The following is a 25,530-nucleotide window of genomic DNA, read 5'->3' on the forward strand; positions in this document are numbered from 1 at the left end:
ATTATGAACACCCTTGAGCATGACATTGTCTGCATTTCTGGTTAGTTCCTTGTAGAAGTTGGTCAAAAGGTATGAACTTTTTGAAGTCCGAGTTTATAGTAAATAGATTATTTATTTATTTTTTCCCATTTTTTTATTTAATTATTTTTCAAGTACAGTTTTCTATTACTCCCATTCCATCCCACCCCCCATAAATAGATTATTTAAAAGATTGTTCGAATAGTTCAGAATTCATTATCAATAATTTTGAAATATGAAAGGCTCCAAGAAACATAAATTTTTTTGTAATTTATTTCACTGCAAAACCTGACCTGAACTTATTTTGTGGCAAAACTGTCATCAACAGAAATGGGGCTGTTTTAGTCTTTCATTTACTCCACGCATTGTGAATATTTACATGTTTAACTGTAAAAATATTAATATGTTTGATTGTGGGGTACAGCCCCTCACCTGGCTGGAGGATCTTTTTAATACATATTAAATGTACCTTCTTTCTTCTATAAATCTGAAGAATTCCAAAGTCTGAAGCACAACTCCAAAAAATTTAGGTGCGGGATTTGGGTCTGTGGTATCATTTGAAGCCGTGTATGGGCAGACCCAGCTGGTTGGCTCCTCATGAACTTTTCCTGCTACTGGTTATTTTCATCTTTGCAATTTGAGAAAACTATCTTAAACTCTTAATTTTCTATTTGACTATTGATATGGTTGAGCTTTTTTGTGCTTACTGTTTTTGTGTATTGTTTTAACCCAATGTCTTTGTTAATTTTCTATCTTTTTGCTATTTTTTGGCAATATTTTTACATTAAGGCTGTTAAACTATTGTCTTATAGTCTTCAGATATTTTCCCCAATTCGTGATTTACTGTTGGACACTTAATTTTTTCTGTTGTTTTGGTTTTCCCTTTTACAAAAGCAGTATCAGTCAAAGAAAACAGCAAGAACCTATCACCGTGCCATCCCGAGATAACCATAGTACCTTTTTATTTATACACACCAGTATCTTTGCCTCACACTGGACTTGGGCTGTGCAGGCCGATTTTCTCTGCACCGTTGCTAACTACTTTGTCCATTGCTCTGCTCCTCTTTTTGTCCGTTTGGTTGCTGTATTAATTGTCTTTCTCTGACAATACATTTTATCATCTGTAAGTCAAGATCCCCTTATCATACTCTTCTTTCCCAACATTGTCTTAGCCATCCTTGCTCCCTCCCTGTTAAGATCACACTGGATCCGCTGGGAACTAGAGTCAGTGCAGTTAGGATCCCTCTGGTTTTCATGAACAGAGTTGGAAAGGGTCGTGGGAGGAGGAGAGCTGTGGAGAGCGGCGCTTGGAGCTGGGGCCATAGCAGAGTACTTCCGAGCTGAGCACCAAGCATCCAGGCAATGGGGTTTCCACGGGGACGCCACTGGGAGGGCCTCAAGCACCTCATGCAGGCTGAGAAACCAAGGCATGGCCACGTATTTTCTAACAGGATAAACATTCTGTTCTGTTTCAAGTAAATAAACTATTTGGGAAAAGAATTTTTTTTTTTTTTGGAAATGATGTCTAACCTGTAGAATTTGACACAGATACACACACCTGCATAGTATGTACCATGATGTGTGTTTGCAGACACAGTGATGCAGCATACACACATGTTTCCACAGCCCCAAGTGTACATGTTTGTAAGCGTGTTCGTGAGATGGGTATAATGTACTGAAATTAAATATTATCATCACAATGACTCGTGTAAGAAATGGAGAACCACTGTAGTAAAACTTGATTAGGTTTGTAAACCCACTCAGCCCAGATTCCAGCCACAGAATTGTGTTGTAGCCCCAGGGACTATATTCTTAAGTCAAGTGTTCCTTACCTGTGTTTGGCTGTGCCAATGACATTTCCGTGAGAATCCCCTGCTGAGTCTCCCTCCACCAGTGTGGTGCGACGTGTCATCCCTTGCTGGTACCCACTGGGAGCCTGCAGACAACTAGGAGCACTACAGACAGACCCAGGTATTATAAGCACAAAGGCAACTGACTGGGCACAGACCTCCTGGTGGGTGGATGGGAACCAGAGTAAGCCCCATTGCAAATCTTCCCCACTGCGTTCCCCAAGAGTAGAGAGAGTGAATAGAAACAGCATGTGGGGCGTCCACAGCTGGCTCTGCGCCATTTCTGGGCAAAACTGCTCACGTGGAGCAGTCTGCTCCAGGACCGCATTCGCCCGGGTAATCAAGGCCTTAGTCAGCCGGCCTTAGTGCCCTTCCCTTCCTTGCTTTCATCATATCCCACTTGCTGGGTTTTGCTTCTCATCTGACAGACATCAAATATCTCCAGCCAGCAGAGCATTTCCCAGTCTTTCCCAGTCTGCTGGCTGATGGACTTTCCCGAGTATTCTGTGTTTAGACAATAATAGTACATCCAATCTCGCATGTTGCATAATCATTTTTAATCATTAACTCATCCATCTAATCTCCCTCAGAGCTATGAGGTAGGATTTTTAAATGCGTGACTGGAAGAGGGGAACAGGTAGTGGGGATTTTCTAAAAATCTTCTGGCAAAGAACTGCAGCAGCAGCAGGTGAAGAAACCGGTGATTGATGGGTAGCCACATGTAGAACATCTTCGGAGCATCTCGTCTCTCAGTCAACAGATCGTGCCCCTCCCCGCTGCTTTAGTTCAGCTGTGCAAAGAGCTACACAGAGAACCCAGGATGTTCATGCGGAGTTAAAGTATCTTACTGCAACTAAATGCATGTAATGATAAAACTGGAAGTAGATTGTTGTTTTTACCCAATGTAGTAGCATATTTGCCTGGTATACAGTGTCTCTGTCGGCGAGGTGCAAGGTTATGCCCCTCCAGAAGGATTCTTTTCCCATCGTAGAAGAACTTAGAAATCTCCTCACTTCACTTCCACGTGGCTTCTCAATTAGGTTTCTTTTTTGCAGCCCCACGCTGCCTATTTAATGGTCTTTACTGTGGTGGTAGTGTTGTCCTGGTGACCCCGCATTATTTTATAATTATGAATTAGGTTATTAGTAACATGATTAGGGTGTCCCTGCCAGCAGTCATTGAAAAGCAAAAATCTTTTCCCATTAGATTTACCCACCGTGAAGTCAAAGGTAGCATGAGTAATTTCTAACAAAGTCCACAAATCAATATGTACTCTCTCCTAGCTATTATGAATACGCCTTCTAACTTTTCTTCTCAGTGTGATTTATGGCCGATATGGTTAGTGGAGCAGGGCTTCAGTGTAACAGCACTATTCATTAGAGGACAGATTTGGGGATGCAGCATATGTACCTTGGAGCCCACCCAAATTGATTGAGTTACTAAGATGCCAGGAAGCTCTTATTAAAAGGTGATCTCACCCTGCAAAATGGCATCGTGGCATGAACCACCCAGAGAGCATTGCACAGAAGCTGAGCGCATGGTCAAATTCAGGCACCGCATCTTTGTTTTGCAGAAAATTGGTGAATTAGTCACCGTGGGAGAATATATGTTATAACTATAGTTAAACTCCCCGTAGGTTATTTTATCATCTTACGTAACTCTTTAGCCAGTCCTTGCTAATTTGTAGAAACAACAATATCCAAAGTCGGTTGGTGTTTGCAGTTGCTGTTTGCTTTCCGTTGGTATCCACCAGACTTGGCTAAAATTCAGGTAACCAGCACCTTAGCTATTTCCAGCTTGCTGTGGTCAATGCTGTGGAAATTATTGCTGAGATAAATATATTTCTGGGAAGAACATGATGAGCACTGGCTGGCTTGCCCCGGGCTTTCATCAAATACTAGCCAGAAAGAAATATGAATGTGGTAACACGCATAACTCATATCGTTCTCCCATCTGAGCGATATGGACTAAAGATGCAATTATGAACCATGACTTATGAGTTGAGTTCACATCAGCAAAAGCTTGCTGTTTCTTTCTCTGCTTAACCACGAGCTGTATCCTTTTGTTCTTTGGGACACCATCCCAACCCTCTCAGAGGGACTCAGTAGCACATAACAGTAATGAAACATTTAATAACTAAGACTAAAGTGACTTCATGTGGTTGCTAGTAAGCTGTGGAGAAGGAAACCAAGCCCTTCCTGAGCACAGTAAAATTCTGATTTTTACCGCGCGTATTTTCTATTTGAGGGTCAGTCTTTCAAATCTGGAAACTTGCCAGAGGTATTCTCATCTCTTCTGCAGACTGGCAAGCAAAAATGCACAGATCTGAAAAGATGAAAATGCCAGTGAGGATTTTTTCAATACAATTTGCTCTGTTTTCAAAATGAGTCAAGTAAATAGAAAATTGCTCTGTACATCCCGAAACTTCAGTACTCCCAGGTGGCCATTACTGAGGCTATTGCTCATTCTGAGGTGGAGGAATCTAAGGACACAATTGCTCACTGTAATCACTTTAGGAAGAAAGAAAACCTCCTTCGAGAGCTGATGGGATGTCTGAGTGATAGGAAGGACCCCAGAAGATGATACAGGTGCTCTAGTGGAAGAGATTAAATTGATTCATGGCATTGATTTTTACAATCCATTAATAGAAAATTTTGAGGATAAAAAAGAACTAATTTTAATTAACTCTATTTTAAAATTATCTTTTAAAAACAACCTCAGCCTTTTTTGTGATGCTGGGAGGTTCCATGGAACCCAAGGAGCAGGAAAGAATACACCTAGAGAAGAGAGACTAACGTTCTATTTGGAAATGTTTCATTTATGAAAGAGGCAAAGGATGCCAAAGGCAAATGTTAAATGCCTGATAACAGGTTTATTGGGAGGTGTAGACTAGGTACATGTAACTTTGTCCTATCGCCTTCGACCCCTTCAGATCCATAATCTGGACTTCTGGAGCTCTGTAGCCGTATCATTTTTTTAAAGAACAGGAGCAATCTTGTCAGTAATTTAAAAGTCTCCTGTGCTTGAACATAAAAACTCCCGATTTCCACCCCATTGATGTTTGAGCCCTCCCCCACCTGGCCGGCAGTTTGAGGGCAGGTTCCTCCCGGGTTGGGCAGCTCCTATCTCAGACCCTCCCACGCTGAGCCCAGGGGCCAGGTGACTGGGAAAGGGTGCATCCTATGGGATGGATGCAGCTGTCACGTGGCATCAGGCCTCTGTGTGGCAGTTGTGTGATGACCGCCTCTGTGTCTTCTGGGGCCCCTTTGTAGTTTTCTTGAAGAGCCTCAGGCTGGTATCTTCTGACAGCAGCTTCTTTGGCACGAGCTTTGCCCCTTGTGCTGGCTCCTCCCTCTGGCTAACCCCAAACTTCCCTGTGCGTTTCTGGAGGCCCTCCAGCTCCCCCAGCCCCTGGGTTGCAGATCTCCACTCAGTCATTTGCCTTTCTGGAGATCGCTGACAGCTGGCTTGCTGGTGGATTCTCTATCTGACCTTCCAGAAGCATCGTCCTTGGCCCCATCTCTCTCCCTCTTTCCCATAAGGTTCATTCTCTCTCTCTCTGCCTCTCTCTCTCTCACTCTCTGCCTCTCTGTCTCTCTCTCTCTGCCTCTCTCTCTCTCTGCCTCTCTCTCTCTGCACCTCTCTCGCTCTCGCTCTCGCTCTCGCTCTCTCTCTCTCTCTGCCTGTGACCAGGTAAATGTATCCCTCACTAAACCTCAGGGGTGAATCTTGAAGCTTCTGAAGATTTTTTTAAGCCCTCATCCTTGCACTTCAGATGGAAGAGAACCACCCCACTCCCCCGTCTCCTTGACAAGTTCTTTGCCTTTCTCATCCCTGTGGAGGTTCACGGTGGGCTAAAGCTAATGGTCCGTCTGGATCTCCCTGAGAGAGTGAGAGGGACCGCCAAGAGTGGTTTGCTGGGGCCCATACCACAGTCCCTGAGCAGTTCTTCATGGGCAGCGAGGGCAGACGCCGCAGACAGCAGGCATGCCTGGCACCTGCTCCTGTCCAGTCTCACCTGCTGGGGTGCAGCGCTCCTGTGTGACAGGACTTTGAGAGCGACCCAGGACTGTTCTCCCACCCACTAAAGCACAGCATAATGGCCGTTCAAAGACTGCTTCCACAGCCGGGGCACACGGATTACTGGCTAGGCCAATTTTTCAGGTTACAGTTGGTGTGGCCATTGGAGGAGATAAACTTAGCGTTTATCTTATCGCTCTCTTTGAATGACTGAACACTCAAACAGAAAGCGTTGCTCTCTTTAAGTGCTCCATGGCACTCCACCTCTCTTGATTTGTTATCTGTCCAGAAGAGGGGAACAGCAGATTTTAAAACGTAAGAGAAATTTTAAAACCAAACAGAACAAGCAAGAGNTCTCTCTCTCTCTCTCTCTCTGCCTCTCTGCCTCTCTCTCTCTCTGCCTCTCTCTCTCTGCACCGCTCTCGCTCTCGCTCGCTCTCTCTCTCTGCCTGTGACCAGGTAAATGTATCCCTCACTAAACCTCAGGGGTGAATCTTGAAACTTCTGAAGATTTTTTTAAGCCCTCATCCTTGCACTTCAGATGGGAGAGAACCACCCCACTCCCCCGTCTCCTTGACAAGTTCTTTGCCTTTCTCATCCCTGTGGAGGTTCACCGTGGGCTAAAGCTAATGGTCCGCCTGGATCTCCCTGAGAGAGTGAGAGGGACCGCCAAGAGTGGTTTGCTGGGGCCCATACCACAGTCCCTGGGCAGTTCTTCATGGGCAGCGAGGGCAGACGCCACAGACAGCAGGCATGCCTGGCACCTGCTCCTGTCCAGTCTCACCTGCTGGGGTGCAGCGCTCCTGTGTGACAGGACTTTGAGAGCGACCCAGGACTGTTCTCCCACCCACTAAAGCACAGCATAATGGCCGTTCAAAGACTGCTTCCACAGCCGGGGCACACGGATTACTGGCTAGGCCAATTTTTCAGGTTACAGTTGGTGTGGCCATTGGAGGAGATAAACTTAGCGTTTATCTTATCGCTCTCTTTGAATGACTGAACACTCAAACAGAAAGCGTTGCTCTCTTTAAGTGCTCCATGGCATTCCACCTCTCTTGATTTGTTATCTGTCCAGAAGAGCAGATTTTAAAACGTAAGAGAAATTTTAAAACCAAACAGAACAAGCAAGAGAGCTCATGAATAATTAAGTCCATCTAGAAGTCCTCGTAAGAGATCATTACTTGTTCTTGGAATCCATACGTGAGTGACGGACAAAGAATACACTTGCTGTATAAGCTCGCAGTTCAGCTTCTTAAAGGAAAGAAATGCAAAAAAAAAGTCCCACACTCATTCATTACTCAAAAAGATACACTTTTAACCCATAGTTTCAACATGTCAGTAGCACAGTCTGTTAAGTTACATTTGAATTGGGAAGTTTTCACAAATGGTTTCAAGGCTTAGTCATTATTTCCTGAAGGCTCACTGAATTAGTAACATTGCAGCCTAATGACTCAATTTTGTTTAATGTCATTGTTCATATTCTTAGTATACGTAGCTCATGCCCTATTGCATAACATTTAATGTAGAAACATTTGCAAGGGATAATTGTGGTTCTGATTTTATACCATCATTGTTTAGTGCTTTAAAATGGGGAAGTGGGAGGCTTCATATTTCTATAATTAATTTTAAAGCATCACTTTATAAAATGCTGTTTGGATCAAGAGTTTGTATTAGAAAAGGAAAAACCCTTAATGTCTCTCACTTGGGGAGATTTCTATTTTCCGTTTTCATAATCAGGCTGCGACCACTGTCATGAGGACTCCGCCACACGGACACTGCTCTCAGAGGGCTCCCCTGCGGGAACATTCCAGTTAGAGCAAGTGCGGTCTAGTGGAGCGCGTTGCTGCGAGAGCATGGCTAGATCAGAACCCTTCCTCCACACACCTCGCCTCGCTACACACACATGCCCACTCCATCAGCAGTTCCTAGCATGCCTAATTCCACCCGAAGAGTGGGATGTGCCTGCTTCTTTCCCTGTTGGCCATCAGCAGCTCGCTCCAACCCACCCTCATCTCTCGCTGTGACTAGAGGGTGTCAGGTGCCTGCAATTGCTTTCTGATTGGTCTGCAGGCCTGTCTGCATAGGGCAACTTGAAAATCTTATATTTCTTAAATTCCTTTAGAAGCTTCCCACCTGGAAGAAAATCCCAAGTTCTTGCCATGGCTTACGGACCCTGCCTGGTCTAGCCCTGCCACCTCCCACCTCACCTCCTGCCCCTCAGGCTCTCCGTGTTCTTAGCACACTGCCTGCACCCAAGCGCTGTCTGGCTAATGTGCACCTATTGTTTCTCTGCCTGGAGTGCTCTTCCTCCGGATGTTGAACTCATTGGCTTCTCCTTATCCCTTGAGGTTACTCACATGCTCTTCCTCAGAGAGACTTTCCTTGACTTCCATCTAGGAGTGACTTTATGTCTCCCTCTGTATTCCCTCATCACATGTCTTTCAATCGGAAGTTAGGCCTGTTTGTCTAGTTGGATGCCTACTATGTGCTTTGTTCAGTGCTAAATCCTTAGTGCACAGAACAGTGCAAGTCATATGGGCTCAGTAAGTAGTTGTTAAAGGAGGGAGTGATGTTGTGTGCGAATGCTATGTGTATGTGTTGGGTTTCTGTGTGACATTATTGCTGCCCATGCAGGACTGCCTACTTTGCTATGTTTTGATTACTTCAAATGTCAGTCATATTCCCTCGCCAATTTAATGCTGTGTTTCTAGTCACTAACCTGAGAGCATGTGAGTATCATTTTGCAGTAGTTCACTCTCACCCTCTCCTCTTTGCAGGGGGAGCTCCAGACTCCAACCCTAGCTCTAACCTAACCTACAGATCCGGGGATGAAATTCAGCCAGAATGCTAAATTAAAATCCTGAAAGACTTTAGTGCATTGTAACTAGTGCCTGCCATTCCTATGAGCCCCAGGTGTCCTTGTCCCCTTCCTTGGGAGGTTCCTCCAGGCAATTGGGAAGTGGGCCAGGGTATCAGGCTTGGAGGCCAGCAGGGCACCGCTGAGCCTAATAAGCACTTTGCTCCTGGCTGGCCCCCTATGGGCCCCATGTGGACCCCCGCTGATGCTTCCTCAGAGTCGCCCTCCTATGGCTGCTTTGCAGAACGGCAGCCTCTGCAGTATATCATTTCAGATGTTGCCCGGAATGTATACCACTTGTGTCTACAACTCAGGTGTTACTAAATCTTTAGCCTGCATCTTAAAATAAGAATTTCCTATCTTCCTCAGATAGTTATATTGTGCTTCTTTTAATTGACCTATGGCTAATAAGATAAAAACACTTCAAGTTCTCGGGTTCTGATTGCAGTGTTATTTTTAGAGAATAATATCATCATCCTCATCATGTTATTCTTTTTAATACTCTAGTGATAATATAGAGTAACGATTTACTTACTAGAGTAAGGGCGTTTTTTAAAGCTAGTGATATTAACATTCAGACGGACTTGTAGGAGCCTAGCTGATGTGGTAAACCGAGGACCACACTGGGTTCTCCATCCACTGCTTTGTTCCACGCGGTAGAACGCCTGCTGCACTGAGTCTGAGTGTGGTCCCTTCCCAACAAAATCCCCTGGGGTGGGGGGAGCTGATCTTGAATTTTCACCTGCTTTGGCTGGGATATTGTTTTAACCTGTCTCTCCCTGGTCTCTCCAAATGACACAGAGTACGTTTCCTGATGGGTGGGCGTCACGGAGAATTTAAGTTTCTGCCTCCCTCCGGTTATGCCCCTTGCTATGAAGCCTTACTTCCAAAGGAAAAGATGAGATTGGAGCCTGTCAAAGAATATAAGCGTGACACCGAAGGCATCAGAGATCTCCTGGGAACCACCCAGTTCCTCTCCCAAGCCTCCTTCATCCCAGGCCCCATAGACACCAGCCAGGTAGGTTCCAGCTGCCAACAGGAGGCAACCCATGCAGATGAAGTAATGAGGCCACATCCCTTCTTTGTTGTCTAGAACAACTCTTATCACACTTTCTATAGAATCATCATGTAATGTGAACAACTGTTATTCTTCATGTTTTCCCTATCTGCAAAGATTGAGCTCTGTAAGGATTTCTCCACCAATGACCAAGTTCAGCATTAGCTGCATACAAAGCACCCTACTAGGATCTATGAAAGCATAGGCAGAACTATTTCAGTGTTCTCTAGGAATGCACAACCAAACTGAAGAGGTAAAAAACGAATGTATGAAGTGTAAATATAGTAAATGCAAAATAAAGAGTGTATACCAGTAACTGGTAGAGACACCCTTTCAGCTGCATGGTTCTAGAAGTCTGTAAAGAGGCTAGAATTTCAATTAGGGCCTTCAATAAGCTCAAATCGAGAGGGATGTGTAGGGGTGAAGTAACAGGGATGGGATAAATAAAAGCCTAGAAGCAAGAACACAAAGGGGTGGTAGTGAACATTCTCATGAGGCTGGATGCTTGGAGGGAGACAGGCATGTAGGAGAAGAGTTGGAAAGAAAACTGAAAGTAATGGGACAGAGAGGAAGGCTTTGAAAATGATAAATGGACATTTCCCCCCTTCTAGGGCCTGTATTTTGAAAGAGACACATTCACATAGTTATGATAAGGGGCATAAATAAATAGCTTTCAGTATTTTCAACATATCAGTGCTACTCAAATCATTATTCTAGATGTTAAAGAAATTAAATGAAAAGGGGCCTTGTCTCTGAGGTGCTTGAGTTAATAATTGGTAGGCATATAGCTTTTCTGGAGTGTAGACAGTCTCGAGCATGTATTTTCCCATAGCATTAGTATGACCCTTCAACCACGTGTGCATGTTCCTGAGTTTCCTTCTTATGTCCTGTAACTGATGAGGGTGAGTCCCATAAGACAGAAACTGCAGCCGTTCTTTGCCTGCTTCACAGTGCCCAGTACAGCACCTGGACAGCAGCTGGAGTTGAGGGTGCTGATGATAAACTGGGGAGGAGTCTGTGAGCCAGGGTCACCCAGGGACCCCACCACCTGGTTCCTGTGTATTCTACACAGGAAGTGCTCCTGTGGCCACAAGGCCGCTGGCGCCCAGGCGGGGAGAGAACAGGACCAGGAGCACGAGTCCTGCCTCCCTGGGCTGCCCTGCTCTCTAAGTTATCAGGATAGGATGTGCGACTCAAAAGAGGCTTATTGGAAGGAATGGGGCCTTGAAAAGAGGTCAGAAGAATGAGGGGACGTTTTGATGAGGGAGGAAAGGGGCCTTGACCAAAGAAGGAGAGGAGTTTCTAAACATGCAGAATTGAGCTCTTGGAAACCTAAGAGTGAAGATACACCATGAACCAGAGCAATGGTGCTGTGAGGACCCAAAGCTGAATGTGTATGGACCCTGGATCTAGGGAAGGGTTGCCAGAATATAAAACAGTAGGGAAGTTCTCGTTGGAAAGGCACAACTTATTATCTTGACTGAGACCTTGTGATTTTTAAGACTCTACCATTCTGTGAAATTATTGCCGAAGGAGAAGTTAAATACCAGATACAGAGTCAACGCCATTCCCCCTGGGGCACATTAACCAATTTGCAGGTTAAGCATCGCTACATTGAGCCCCGGGGCTACACACACAACAGTGCCTGGTGCTTGAACCACCCCCAGCCCCTGGCCGAGTGTGGGGAGAAGGGAGCCCAGCTCTGTGCAGCCCAGCCCCAGGCACCCAGGAGGCAGTCATCCGGCCAGTGTTGTTCTGTCCCAGGTGTTCACCAACGGAGGTCACTGAAATTGCGATTTGGGTATTGGTGATAGGCCTCTTTCCACATTTTCCTCTTTCACTGAAGCATGTGGTTCCTCTGTGACCAACTAAGAAGAACTTAGTTTAAACAGATTATCTTAATTAACCAGTAAGAGCCAAATACAATTGTAATTTGTTCTATTATGATAGTAGTAAACTGTAATTAAAAAATTAGGGAAAAAGAAAGTACTTGCCCCCCCTCCCCCCCGCCCAGTTTGTGACCTGGGTGGACAGATATGAGCTGAGTTCCAGGAAAACACAGAGAAACTTGCCCTGAAAGAAACTGGGAAAGACTTCCCAAAGATGGCGACATTTGAGCTCAATTCAGAAGGATAAATATTGAGGGTGTTTGTATTAAAACCAGGGCTGGCCAGCAGTTAAAGCCGTAAAAACAAATTTTATTCTGGGTCTATTACAATAAGGGCAAAGGAACTCTAGTTCAGAGCAGGGCTCAATTCCAAATACAAGAACAAAGGGATTTATCGTCAGGGAGCAGGTTGAAGGGATTGGGTTGGGGGTGGTCAGTGATGGACAGTTACTAAGAGGAAATATCAGGGGTTGGGGTGAATTCTTGTTAAACTGACCTAACAGGATTCTAGCTGAAGGCAGACCAGAGTGATCTGCTGCCACCTGGGAGATGGTGAGAGATGAGGACATTTGATCAGATATGGAAGGTGATCAAATATTGAGGGTAGTGGATTGTCACTGACTGATTCAGCATGATTCTTATTAAAACTGGGGTCTTGAGAGCAAGGCCAAGGACGGAGAAGCACCTATCTGGAGTTTGGTCAAGGAGAGAGTCTCTAATTTGTCATGTGGCATGGAGAGGTGTATGTGTGCGTGTGTGCATGTGTGTGCACACGCATATTATGTGTTTCATGGGGCATATTAATAAGGTACAGGTTGCATATGCAAGAGTACAGAACTGTGGAACATGTGACCTTTTGGGAGAATTTTAAGAAGTTTGGAAGGATGTGTTCGAGGGGACTGTCATGAGAGAACTGAAGAAAGATGCTGTCTGCTTGGTTAAGACATCTAGTCTGTGTCACAGGAGCACTGAGGAATGTGTGGAGACACTCCAGAGGAGTGTGTTTTAATGTGGTTTAGGTTTGTAGACTCACCCCTCTGGCCACAGTGTGGAGTATAGACTGGTGAGGTGTTAGATCAATTGTGAGGCTCTTACAGGGTCCAGGGAGAAAATAATGAGATTGAGTGATGTAGGGAAGGGCGCCCTTCAGAAAGATGCCTAGTAAATAAACATAAGTTGCTTCATTACTGAGTAGGTAGGGCTGTAGGAGGGTACGGGTAATGCCAAGAGGGAAGACATGAGGGTGATGTCCAGGCTCAAAGCAATGGTAGGGCCATTTAACAAAAAAGAGAAAAACAGGAAAAGAAAAAGGGTTTAAAGGAAAGATAATGAATTCATCTTTGAATAACATACTGAGTTCACTTGGGTGGCAAAGTCCTACAGGCAGTTGGAACAGTGGGCCTGAACTTCGGTGGTGACCGTGGCTGGAGATGCACTTAGTTGGGAGTGCCCAACTCTGAGTAGGTGAGATCTTCTGAAAAGAGAGCATGGAGGGAGGGGAGATTCTTCCCTTCTCTGTAAGGCCCAGGGAAGCATCCATGGTGGCACCAGTATCTGCAAACAAGACTGAGAGGAAGGAATCTCTGGAAGCCGCCCCTCCTGGGTGACCTGTAGTGAATCCAACTAGGGTACCTAATCCATATAGATTTTATGGTAGATTTCAGTACAGTTGGTTCTTGCAGTTCTGACTTCACACTTGCTCCTCTTCCTTTTAGGTGGTTTTATCACCTCACCTAGAGAAGATCCGAGACAGACTGGCTGAAAATATCCACGAGCTTTGGGGAATGAACAAAATAGAGCTTGGCTGGACTTTTGGCAAGGTATGGGTTCCAGTGGCCAGCCATGGTGCAGGGTTGGATGGCCTTGTTACCACGTGGAGGGGTCCTTCAAAGGCCTGAATGAGGAAGGGAACCTCATGAGCCAAAATTCGCTTCACCTGTCTAGCTTCTGCTGTGTCCAGCACAGGCTCGTTCAGTCATTTATTTAGTATGGTCAGGAGTTTGAGGAGACCAGCTCTACCCAACAGAACCAGGAACCTACTTCCCTTCTCACTCCCAAATGCTGCTTTCCTTTATTCAGGGAACATCGAGTGTGGTCAATCCCCAGCACCCCTTAGAGAGCCCTCTCATCTCCCTTTCCTTTTGGAAAAGCCATCCTTTCTGCATGGGCAGTAAAAAGAGGTTGATTCATTGTCTTGAATCAGAATTTGTTTAATATGGTTTTCAGATGTATCACTAAGATTAATAGACACTCAGAGGAGGTTAAGGAATCTCTTTTGCTAGGAAACATTTTTCAAAGAGGCTGCAAATTGACTCTGCTCCGTGATTTGTGTAAGGTTGTGTCCAAAGGCAGAAGGCTAGGTGAGTTCTGAATCTTCCTCAAACCGTGCACATTCCAGCTTAGTTACTGATAGGGTCCTGCACTTGAGCGTGTCTGTATTGCTGCAGCTACCAAGAAATCTCCTCCTTAAATCTGACCACCTCTCTGCTGTATGTATGCTCTTGTAACACCACACACCTCTCCTTTAGAGGGCTAAGCACAATTGCAACTTTACCTTTATTTCTGTGATCATTTTATTATTGTTCCCTGCCCCATTAGCCTATCTGCTTCATGGGCCAGGGGCTGCCCCAGCTCACTGTTGAGCTCTGAACAACTAGCTCAGTGCCACCACAGAGTAGACACTCCACCAATATTTGTTGAATGAATGAATGAGTTAGTATCTGTCCAGTACAGTAGCCATGAACCATATGTGGCTACTGAGCACTTGAAATGTGACTGGTCTGAATAGAGATGCACAGTAACTCTAAAATACACACTAGACTTTGCAGACATACTAGAAAAATAAAATATCTAATTACTTCTTACAGTAATTACTTATTAAAATGGTAATATGTTGGAAATATTGGGTTAAATAAAATATATCATTCAAATTTATTTTACTTGTTTCTTTTTGCTTTTCTAATATGGCTACTAGAAAAATGTACAGTTACAAGTGTGGTGCACATTTGTGGCTGACTTTATGTTGCTGCTGGACAGCACTGCTCCCAATTCTACAGTCCCCTGTGTTCTGAAGAATGCCACCATTCAGGAGCATTATGGTTTCACGGATTTGGCCAGGCAGGAGCACAGCTACCATGTGTAAAATTGCTTCTCTGGAAAAGTATGTTCTGAGTGCAGACACCTGACTAGAGACAAATCCACAGAGCAAAAGCCACTGGCAGGGGATTGGTGTATCATTTACTGGAGAGAAGATCATCTCTTTGTCCATCAGAAAACAGCTGGCTTTGCCTTCCTGGATAGAGACAGCCTGGGCCACGTTTCACAGGGCGTCCTTTTCTGTTTCCCAAGGCAGCACCCGCTGTCAGACTTAAATTATATTCTTTGTGTTGCCACCCAGATACGGGATGACAATAAAAGACAACACCCCTGCCTGGTGGAGTTTTCAAAGCTTCCCGAAACCGAGAAGAATTATAACCTACAAATGTCAACTGAAACCTTAAAGTGAGTGTTTAATTGAATTGAATTTGGACGAAACAGTGAGTGGATGATTTAATGCCTTATAACTAGACTTCAAAGACATGTCTCTTGCCTGGAAAACAATGCATTCTGATAAGTTAGAGGGTGATTATTCATGCCACAAAAGGATTTAGCATAGTGAATAACACCTCCACCATTGTTCCTTAGCATATATATTTCTTTAGAGGCCATTTGCTATTTGTCAGAGAGAGGGAGAATGTAAGCAGGGGGGGGGGAAGCAACAGACTCAAGGAACAACTGCTTCTTGCAGTTCGTGTTATATCAAGAAAAAAGATAAGGTAGTTCTAAAAACCAATGCGAAAACATGGTTTATTTCACTAAAATTCAATTTAAAAACGAATTTTAGTTTCTCTGTGATCCCACCCATGATTAAAAGCCTGGTTTGGGCTTTAACTTTTTTAGCCCAAGTTGGTATCTCCCATCCTGAGTGTCTTTTGTAACTGTTGCCTGTTCTCCAGGTGTCTCTGTCTATAGTCGTCAGAGCAGAACACTTCAGCCCCGGGGTTTGGCTGGGTAGCCATGCTCGGCCAAGGTGCCTTGTCTCAGGCTCATGTGTGTGGTGCCTTCACTCTCCCCGAAGCTTCCTGGGGGTGCGGCTCTGGGACCTCCCAGAGTCTAGCACGCTCAAGGCACTGTACAGGGCACACGCAAAAAAATGCTGACTTGTGGCTCACTGGGTGTTGAAGATCGTCTCTGCTCCCTAGAATCAGAGAAGCAGTGTTCAATCCTAGTGTAAATATGAAAACTCAAAAATGCCTCGAGGTGGGGCTACGAACCAACTTTTTTATATTCTTATGCTTGCTGTCATCTAAATCTGGGGTTGGCAAGGTGTGGCCCATAGGCCGATCTGATCAGCCACCTCTTTTTATTAACAAAGTTCTATCGCAACAAAGCCCATTGATTTGCATATTGTCTGTGACTGCCTTCACTCTTTATAAAGACGGAGTCGAGTACTTGTAACCGGCATATGATTTACAAAGCCTAAATGTTTGCTATCTGTCCCTTTGTGGAAAAACTTTGGTAACTCCCTGATCTAAATGAATGATGAGTGTCTGCTTTTGTCCACTCAGACGTGTGGGGCTCTTGCTGACCTTTATCTGGCAGTTGACCCTAGTCGTTCCCCTCTGATCCGTTGCAGAACGCTCCTAGCCTTGGGGTGCCACATTGCTCATGTGAATCCAGCTGCTGAAGAGGACCTCAAGAAGGTCAAACTGTCCAAAAAGTAGGTGATTTTTTTAAACTGTTCAAATCATAATGCTTTAGTCTGAATTTTTTAACTGGGGGGATGGGAGGCCCATGCGTGAAGGCAGATGACAGTGCCAGGCTCCTCCAGTTACTAAGGCTGCACTGAGGCCCCCAGACAGAAGCCTGCCAAAGTACAAGTGTTTCCAGCCTTTCCCTCTTTTTGCTCCTTCTGCCTGGATCTGCACGACTATTGTTAGCTTTGAGCCAAGTGATGCAGCACGCTGTGCTGCCTTTGGTCCACAAAATCAGCAGTGGGCGCAGGAGGATTCACTCCTCTGGCACTGAGCCAGCCTTATAAATCCTTTGTGGAAATGGGCGTCTCTGCCAAGATCTAATTTGGGTCCCTAAATCTACACGTGTGCTGCTCTTCCTCTCACCGGCACGTTCAGGGCCACATGTGCCCACACAGTCAGAAACACGCTCACTGGACTGTCCCCTGGCTCTTGTCTGCTCTCCCTCACATACCAGATCGGATGTTCCCAAAGTCACACAGGTGTCATACTTAGTTATGAGCCACGGCAGGGCCAGCATGAATCAAATGCTTCTCTTCCCCTTGCTCCCTGTTAGACTCCCAAGCTCCACTCTCAGAGGCTGAGAGCAGCACATCTGAGAGGCAGCTGCTGGAGGGGCGGCCTGCTGGCTGGGGCTGCTGGGGTCAGGGCTCAGCAATCACTGCGTGTTGACTCTGCCCCAGACCAGGTGTCCTGAGGTGGACAGGGGACAGTATTCTGTGCCTACAATAGACCCTGGATCTTCCGCTGCTCAGAGATTCCTGGGTAGTGTGAGCCTTGGCCTACAAGTCATCACATTTAGGTTCTGGCCCTGGTGTGCACTTCAGGGGCTCTGAAGCCATGGGCACCTCCGGCCTCACATCCCCATGTGGCCATGAGCAGCTGCTCCTCTGAGAGCCACCACACAGTGTGCCCTTCCCCTCTCCAGACATGCATCTACCCAAACTCGCACTGAGCTTTTCCCATCTTCACGTTATCTTCAAGTTAAAGACATCTGAAGCTGTGACTCCTGGACTGGACACCTAACCACTAAGGTCACCACCTTAAGCGCACAAATTCTCTAGTGCCAATTTTTTAATTCCCCAAGTAAAGGTTTAACTTTCTAAAATGGAGCAATCACTCTCTGCTCATTTATAAGAAGGCATTTGGCTCAAGGTCCTGTCCTTGCTAGTAGGGTTAGAACCTTTTGTCTTTTAAAGTAGGATGCAGCAGCTTCTGCTAAGGTGACAGCCTGCTAAATGTGCTGATTATTTGTAAGGCACTTAAGTTTTTTTAGAAATAAGGATGGATTTGCCCTGATCATCCACTTTCGCTGACAGTCTCCTTGGAATTGGTGACACACATTGGCAGAAAGGTTGGTAGATAAGGGCTTTTGTCCTCAACATGAAATAGAACCAAGCTCTCCATTCTACCACAGGGGAGAGCCTGTGGCTGCAGCCTTATTTTCATAGTTTTTTCACCATGTGCTCTTGAGCTAAAATCTGGAATGGGGGAGTTGTACAGATCTGTTCAAAACACTTTTTTGTCCATTTACTTGTAGCTACATGATGTCCAATGGCTATAAGCCAGCCCCTTTGGATTTGTCTGATGTGAAGCTATTACCTCCTCAGGAAATTTTAGTGGATAAGCTTGCAGAAAATGCACATAATGTCTGGGCAAAAGACAGAATAAAACAAGGATGGACCTATGGCATTCAACAGGTGAGAAGTGCTAGGTCAGGCCCACTCAACAGGTGGCAAGTGCTGGGTCAAGCCTGCTGGAAAAGTGAGGAGACGTGACCATCCATCAACATGCCAGTTTCTTTGGCAGGTGTTAGATTGGAAGGTGGGGTTATCCTTGCGCTCTGTTCCTCCTGCCTCTGCTCATTCATTATTTATAGCATCTTGGGACTGGACAGTATTCCCACTGGCCACATTGACGTTAACTCCAGGCACCATTTCAGTTTTGCAGAAATTAGTAGGCTCACTTTTCCTTTGTTCCTCTGGCTCACTTGTGATTGTGTACATGTGCCCACTGGCTGCACCTGCTCTCATTCCCTCCTCGTCTGGCTGCATGTCTTACGCAGAGTTGAGCTTTCATGCCTCTCTCTAAGGCCAGAGTAAGGCTCTCACAAATCAACATCACAGGACAGCAATATTTCTGGAATGGTCTCAGGTATGCACTACTGAGAGTGCAAAGGAGGGGCACTAGCCCAAGAGAGGGACAAACCAGCCTCCCAAGAAGCCTGTGCCCCTTTACTTCACTCAGTTCATCAGGCCAAGATTCCTGGGCAGCCAAGATTCTTAGCTTGAGCAGGAGTCAGCCTAAGAGCCAGGGCACAGCAAGGAATGGGGAAGAGTCTAGAGCCAGAGTTCAGCCCCAAACCATCTGGCACACCTCTCTTCTTGAAAAGCTTCACTCACCTCGGTAAATACCAGGGTTAATGTCAGGGAAGTTCAGGCACAGCTCAGTGCACACATTTTCATTCATATCTGAGCCTCTGAACCTGTACATGTGTAGAAGCCAAGAAGGCCACAACTAAGGAAACCATGGAAGGAGGGGACTGGGGGGTTCAAACAGCATGCCAGGCATGTTTTTTCATAATGACATATCACTGCAGTTGCCATTGCCCTCTCAGTTCTCCCTGAGGAACTGAGGACTCTTAATACAAACGTGTGCCTACTGCAGTAAAATGGACCGCTAGGGTTCTGCCACCTTTTCTGATGCTCCTCTGCACGTAGATGTTTCTCTGTTAAGAGGCTGTGGGGAGGAGGCTCTAGCAGTTGAAATCCTGGCATGATAATTCCACAAGGGGTGGTTACGTAAACCCCCATCTGCCTTGCCTTGAGAATGGAGTTTCTAACCATTTTGTGGCACTCTGTTTTATTCATAACCTGGCATTATTAAAACGTGTTTCTTTCATGCCAGCTTTGAACATTAGTAAAAGCTTTGCATTTATACTCATTTAATCCTGAAGAGAACTAAGATGTACGTTGCTAAATATCACAGCACTGGGGGAGGAACTGGTAGACTCATGCGAGGAAGCCAGCGGGACAAGGCATTTGTAAAGACAAAATGTGTGTACTCCAAAACTCTCTTCTCCGGCTTTGTGTAGGACGTGAAGAACAAAAGAAATCCCCGTCTGGTGCCATATGCATTACTGGATGAGCGTACCAAGAAGTCAAACAGGGACAGCCTTCGAGAAGCTGTTCGGACGTTTGTTGGTTATGGCTATAACATCGAGCCATCCGACCAAGAACTAGGTAAAGAGCGGAGATTGCTCATTCTGGCCCTGGAGTTTACTAAACCTGTCCTCTTCTGGGCAAATGATAACTTGCTAACTTTGAGTAGGTCTAGCTTGTTCTAAATTAAATGGTGTATTTTAAAAAGCAAGAGATGAGTGGGGAGAACCGTGTTTAATAATAAAACATTGTCCCATTGACAGATGCGTCTATGCTAAGCATGTCTGTGAACCAATCCCACAGGGAATACATTATCCTCCAGGGTAGCTGGGCTTTTCAGGTCATTTGGTCACAAAACCTTTGTTTCTTTTATTTTCCTAACATGTGAATATCAGCTTACTTTTGGACCAGGTAATCTCGTCCCTAAATGAAATTCTAACACTGATTATAATCACCAGTTTATAATTTATGACCCTGTGATTGTCATCCCATCTGCCAGGACGTGCCAGGCCACTGAGGCAGTAATACAAGTGGTTAAGGAGATAGATTGTGGGTAAGAGAGACCAGGGTTCAGATTCTTGCTCTCCTTGATTCATTGGCTCCGTGCCCTGGGACAAGTGATTCATGAACTTCTCTGAGCCTCAGTTCTTCCTCTGAAAAATGTCCTCATAGGATGGCTGCTAGGAAACACTGAGGTACAGTCTCCAACGGATCTACTACAAAGTAACTGCTCAGGGAATGGTAGCTTCTGTTGTTACTATGATATGATACAAATGATGATTATATTGTGAACAGAATATTATGTTGGAAAGTGGGAGATCTATCATCAGTCTTTGTTGTTTTCAAATTCTTTTAGGGAATGCTACCTAATTAATAAAGTTCTGCATTCTCTCTTTCCCTCTGTACCCTCAACTCCCTTTTTGTCTCCCGGTAGCTGACCCTGCTGTGGAGAAAGTCAGCATAGACAAGATCCGGTTTTTCCGGGTAGAGCGGTCTTATGCAGTGAGATCTGGAAAGTGGTATTTTGAGTTTGAGGTGGTGACTGGAGGAGACATGCGTGTTGGCTGGGCCAGGCCAGGCTGTCGGCCTGATGTGGAGCTGGGGGCCGATGACCAAGCCTTTGTGTTTGAAGGCAGTAAGGTGAGTCTGGACAATGCCCACACATCCTCAGTCCACCTTCTGCAAACATTTCCCCAGAAGTTGGAAGTAGTGAATGTTTGGGTGTCTGGCTTCAAAATCAGTGGCCACCACCACTGGCAACTTAAACCACTGCATGATTGTTGCCTAGTGATGATCACTTTGCTCTTTACTCTGGTGAAGGGGAGGACTATACGACCAAGTCCCTTCTGCCACCACCTGCATACCTGCCCTTGTCCCTGAGCTCATTGTCTCTGCCCCAGAGGAGGCTCACAGAGCACTGTGTGGCCTGTATCTAGGAAAGTCTTACCACTTCGTCCTAGGGAGAGTCCCGCTAATTGTCACAGCTGCAGGGGTATTGGGAGACTTGACCCACCATTTCTGATGACCTTTATGTATCTCATTTTCATCTGTAAGATGGATCACCCCTCCCTGTGACTTGTCCTTGGTAGAGGAGTCAGTGCCTTGTAGAAACCAGGTCCTACTGCCAGTTAGGAGAAATTGCTCCTGTGGCCATTTCTCCAGCTGCGTGGGGGCTGCTTCTAGGACCTCCTGTCTCTGAGCTCTGGGACCTTATTCCCTAGGGCCAGCGCTGGCATCAAGGGAGTGGGTATTTCGGACGGACCTGGCAGCCAGGAGACGTGGTCGGATGTATGATCAACCTGGATGATGCTTCGATGGTCTTCACACTGAATGGGGAGCTGCTGATCACCAACAAAGGCTCGGAACTTGCCTTCGCAGACTACGAGATCGAGAATGGTAAATGGGCCGCCTTCCCCTTCATTCCCACTCCGAGAGCAGTCGGAAAATTGTAGGAAAATCCAGGGAGAGCTGGGTGAGCTCGTCCACCTTTGTTTAGAGTATACTGTCCTTTGGGTATTTGAACACCTGGTGGTGAAAACTCTGGTGGCAAAAGCCCTTGTGTACTCATTATTGAAGAAATCAAGATAAATACTAGGGATAGTGGATATGTACAGCGTAAGTATGAGTTCTGGATTTCAGACGGATTGATGAAGAAGCTCTCCCCCACATCCCTGGTCCGCACCCTGGCACGTCAGATTTCCCCTGATTTCCCGGTATTACAAAGGAAATGCTAATCGCATGTGGACTGATGTCCCTGGCAGAATAGAAAAGTCGGTGAATTAAAGAATTATCTTTTTCTTCTGATTTAAATTGTCGGTCTGCATGTGTGTGTAATTGAACTTGATGCTTTGATGAAAACCATTGAAACACAGAAGTTCAACTTAGCTCTTCCCTTGAATGACATACAATTTATTTTGCGATTCAGCCACAGCGTGAAACCCAAGCACGATGGTATTTATTAATGGCCATGGATAGACCGCAAGCAGGGCAGCGCTTTAGAAACACAAAGGAGCAATTGGTGCTTCTCATTTCCTGTCCACGGAACTACATTGTGTGCAACGTTTGTTGGTGTTTGGAAGGAGCACTGGACTGCGAGTTAGCTGCCTCGCTCCTGACAAGCTCTGTGGCCCCCAGAGAGTCTCGGCTTGTCTTCTGTGGGCTTCGTTTTCTTCATCTACCATAGACCACAAAGTCCCAACCTCCTTGCCAGATAAAACATTCTACGGCAATGACTACTATGCGCTGTGCACACAGCCCTGGGTGGAGCTTTGTCACTCTGCTGCGTCATTGCAGACGAGGAGGAGGCGGCGGCTCCAGTGGGGAGACCGGGGCTCTCCTCCTGCCTCTGCCCAGCCCCCACCTATGACATCTTGGGTCCACTTGATTTAATAGCTTCGTATCCCATCCCCACCCCCGTAAGATAATTGTTGCTCCTTGATAGCTCTAAATCTCTGGGACCTCACAAAAAAGAAACAGTCCCCACTGAGAAAGCTGAAAAAGATAAAACTGCACAGGCAGGAGAAGCGGAAATATATGCAACTGTATATATAATAATATAAATATTGCTTACTTACAGAATATCTTCAGCTTTGTACATCACTTTCATACTTTTTACAGATACCTATTATCTGCACCACTCCTATCTAACTGTTCCATAAATGAGCTTTAAAGATTGTTCTGAGAGCCACCTTTTTGGGCAAATAGAAAGACTGCAAGTCAAGATATTTTCCTAGAAAGACAGGATGGCTAAAGCAAAATGAGGTCCTATTTTAATGCCTCTGAGAGGTTTAAAAGGCAGAATTCCAGAGAAAGAATCCTATTTGTGGAGACAGGTAGGGAGGACATTGCCATCAGGAAGAAAGGCTGATGCGCTGGGTCAGAGACGAAGGAGGGGAAATGTGTGGGTGGACCTGAGGGCAGTGCAGACGGGCCTCTCCCGGCACTGCTCTTAGGAAACAGATGTTTACCCAGCGCCCTCCGCAGGCAGTGCTCTCTTCTTCGGGCCATGAAGAAAATGAAGCACCGAAAGATTCAGGCTCGTCCCTGAGGAAGAGAGCACCCGGGGTAGAAGGGGTCCATACTTCTTCCTGGCTCTCCTGTGTGTTAACTGGGTGGGGAGGGGTACCTATCTATGAGGCTTGGACTCAACGTAAGGAAGAAATAAGAGTCTTGTCCGTGGTGCAGGGCTAGGAGAACTTTGTAAAGTCCAAAGCCTTGCTGCTCAAAGTGCAGTTCACTTGTGAGGTTCAGTAGGCCCCACCAGACCTACTGAATCAGAAACTGCATTCAGACAAGAGACTCTGGTTTCTATGCATGTTAAAGGATGAGACACAGTGGTCTGCAATACACAGACCTGCAAATGGTACCTGTATAAGAGAGTTCATTTTCTAGCTATAAAAATAAGTAAGATGAGCTCTTCTGGGGAAGGGGTCCACAGGCACTCACAGTGGTCCAGCCTTTGACATTCCATCCCTTGGAGACTGTCCTGCAATACAGCTCCTAACTAAACTAGGCTGTCCTGATCCCCTGGTAATAGAATTGTTCACCTTCATACCAAGAAGGCTGGGAAAACACCAAACCCTGCACATGGCGTGTGCCCAGGCTGACTTCACAGAGTGCATGCTATGAGACCTACCATTCTAAGGAGGTGGTCTAAAATGAAAAACCACGTCAGTAGGATCTGTGCTGAAGCCACGCATGCTGAATGTGTCCATGACGGGATCCAGTGTGCTCGCTTATCGAGGAGCAGAAAAGCGTTGTGAAGTGTTCAAGGCTCAAGCCCAGAGTCAGAAAGCTAAAATTTTTTTAGATGAGGCTTTTTCAAATAGTAAAAACAAAACAGATAAATAAGATTAAAATATGAAAAATAATAATGCAAAGCCATTGGTTAGAAATGGCAAGTAACTAATACAGAATGAACGTAAGAGACGGGATTGGCACTGAATGTTAAATAAGGAGTCTGGGCTGACTCCCCCTCGGGGGATCGGCACTCCCCTCAGTATACAGCTAGGGGATTGCTGTGGAATCGGGAAGCTGCAGGAAAGGACCGAACAGGTTGGAAGATTCCTGTGTGGAAGTAATGGAAGATGAAGCTGAAAATATAAGGCAAGGTACAGATTACAGCCTTAGGTACCAGGACGCCGTCTTTTCATTCAAGACACTTTCATTGTCAAGTCTGAGCCAAGCATGCTTGGACTTCCTTCTCTAAGGCATGGAGAGCTGTTGTAGGGTTTGAGCAGAGGAATACTACAAAATAGGGGGATATTTTAGAATAACTCTGCTTTTAGAAATCATCCGTTAATAATGAAAGGAATACCTCATAGACATTTTTGTGTACAGAGATGTGATTTGACCTTCAGAATAACAAAGTCTAATATGAGGAAGCTGTTTTATAATAGAATTGTACTGCATTATGTTAACACATTAAACTGTAGTTTCACGTTGAACTTTAATAACACAGAGACAAGGGAATTGGAAGGCTCTTTCTGTCTGTGACGCCTCAGAAAGAGTAATTAAAAGGGAGTCTGCGTGCCATTCATTGATAACAATGGCTCAGAGCCCTGGAATAACCATGTAGCGTTTCTCTGTTTGCTGTACGAAATGGAAAGGGGCAGCCGTTCTTGCTCTGAGCGGTCAGGAAAAGCATCTGTTGAAAACAAAACATTTCATGCATTGTCGCCCCCATAAAGCAAAATCCCCTGTGCCTTTGAGTCCTGGTCACCAGTCTCCAGCCTTGATTCAGGCCATTATCCCAGTGGGTGTTGTGCTGTGGGAAGGTGTTAGTCCTTTGAGAGAAGGAATGGGAGCAGGCATTAAAACTGATGGCTCTTTTTGCCTCTGGGTTTTTATGAGTTGTTCTGTCCATCCTCTTCTGCATCGTAGATAATATGCAGTTACCAGCCTCATTCAAATTGTTCTAATCATTGTTCCTGACCCCAATCCTTGGCCTGGACCATTAAAGCTCTTAATGTTGCCACCTATAAAGGTGTCTGGAAGCTCAGAAGCTTCCAGGGTGAAACCTTTGCAATTGGTCTTCTCTTTTATTCCATTTAAAGGGACGGAAGATAAAATCCTGAACACCCTGCCAGACCTCAGAGTTGATGTCTGGAAGAGGCATGAGTGCCAGTCTCCTGTTCCGCCTCTGTGCCAGGTGCTCCCCTGGGGGACCTCGTGCTCCTACCACAGCTCTGGTGTCTGCAGGGGCAGCTCCTCGGCTGTTCCTGCCGTTAGCCTGTCGGGGTTTAACAGCTCCCCCAGTGCCTCCGTAGGCAGCAGATGAACTTAACTTGCAGAAGTGTCGCTGCCATCTGCACGCAAACACGCTGGTACCAAAGCTTGCCCCGTCAGTCTTTCTGCTAATGGGTGGTATGCTTCAAAAAGTGGCCG

The 25,530-nt window shown here is 45.7% G+C and overlaps 1 protein-coding gene across 1 annotated transcript in view; it reads left to right on the plus strand.

Moving 5' to 3' along the window:
- RYR3 (ryanodine receptor 3) overlaps positions 1-25,530 on the plus strand; it is a 521,285-nt gene that overhangs the window by 309,201 nt on the left and 186,554 nt on the right. Inside the window, exons 20-27 of the mRNA XM_037056141.1 lie at positions 9,547-9,763; positions 13,406-13,510; positions 15,088-15,191; positions 16,366-16,449; positions 18,024-18,183; positions 19,578-19,725; positions 20,579-20,784; positions 21,366-21,540. Coding sequence (XP_036912036.1) covers positions 9,547-9,763; positions 13,406-13,510; positions 15,088-15,191; positions 16,366-16,449; positions 18,024-18,183; positions 19,578-19,725; positions 20,579-20,784; positions 21,366-21,540 — 1,199 coding nt within the window. The remainder of the gene's footprint in view (positions 1-9,546; positions 9,764-13,405; positions 13,511-15,087; positions 15,192-16,365; positions 16,450-18,023; positions 18,184-19,577; positions 19,726-20,578; positions 20,785-21,365; positions 21,541-25,530) is intronic.

This window comes from Sturnira hondurensis, unplaced genomic scaffold (assembly GCF_014824575.4).
Source record: "Sturnira hondurensis isolate 20B ecotype Veracruz unplaced genomic scaffold, ASM1482457v3 Scaffold0008782, whole genome shotgun sequence".
Classification (NCBI taxonomy): Eukaryota; Metazoa; Chordata; class Mammalia; order Chiroptera; family Phyllostomidae; genus Sturnira; species Sturnira hondurensis.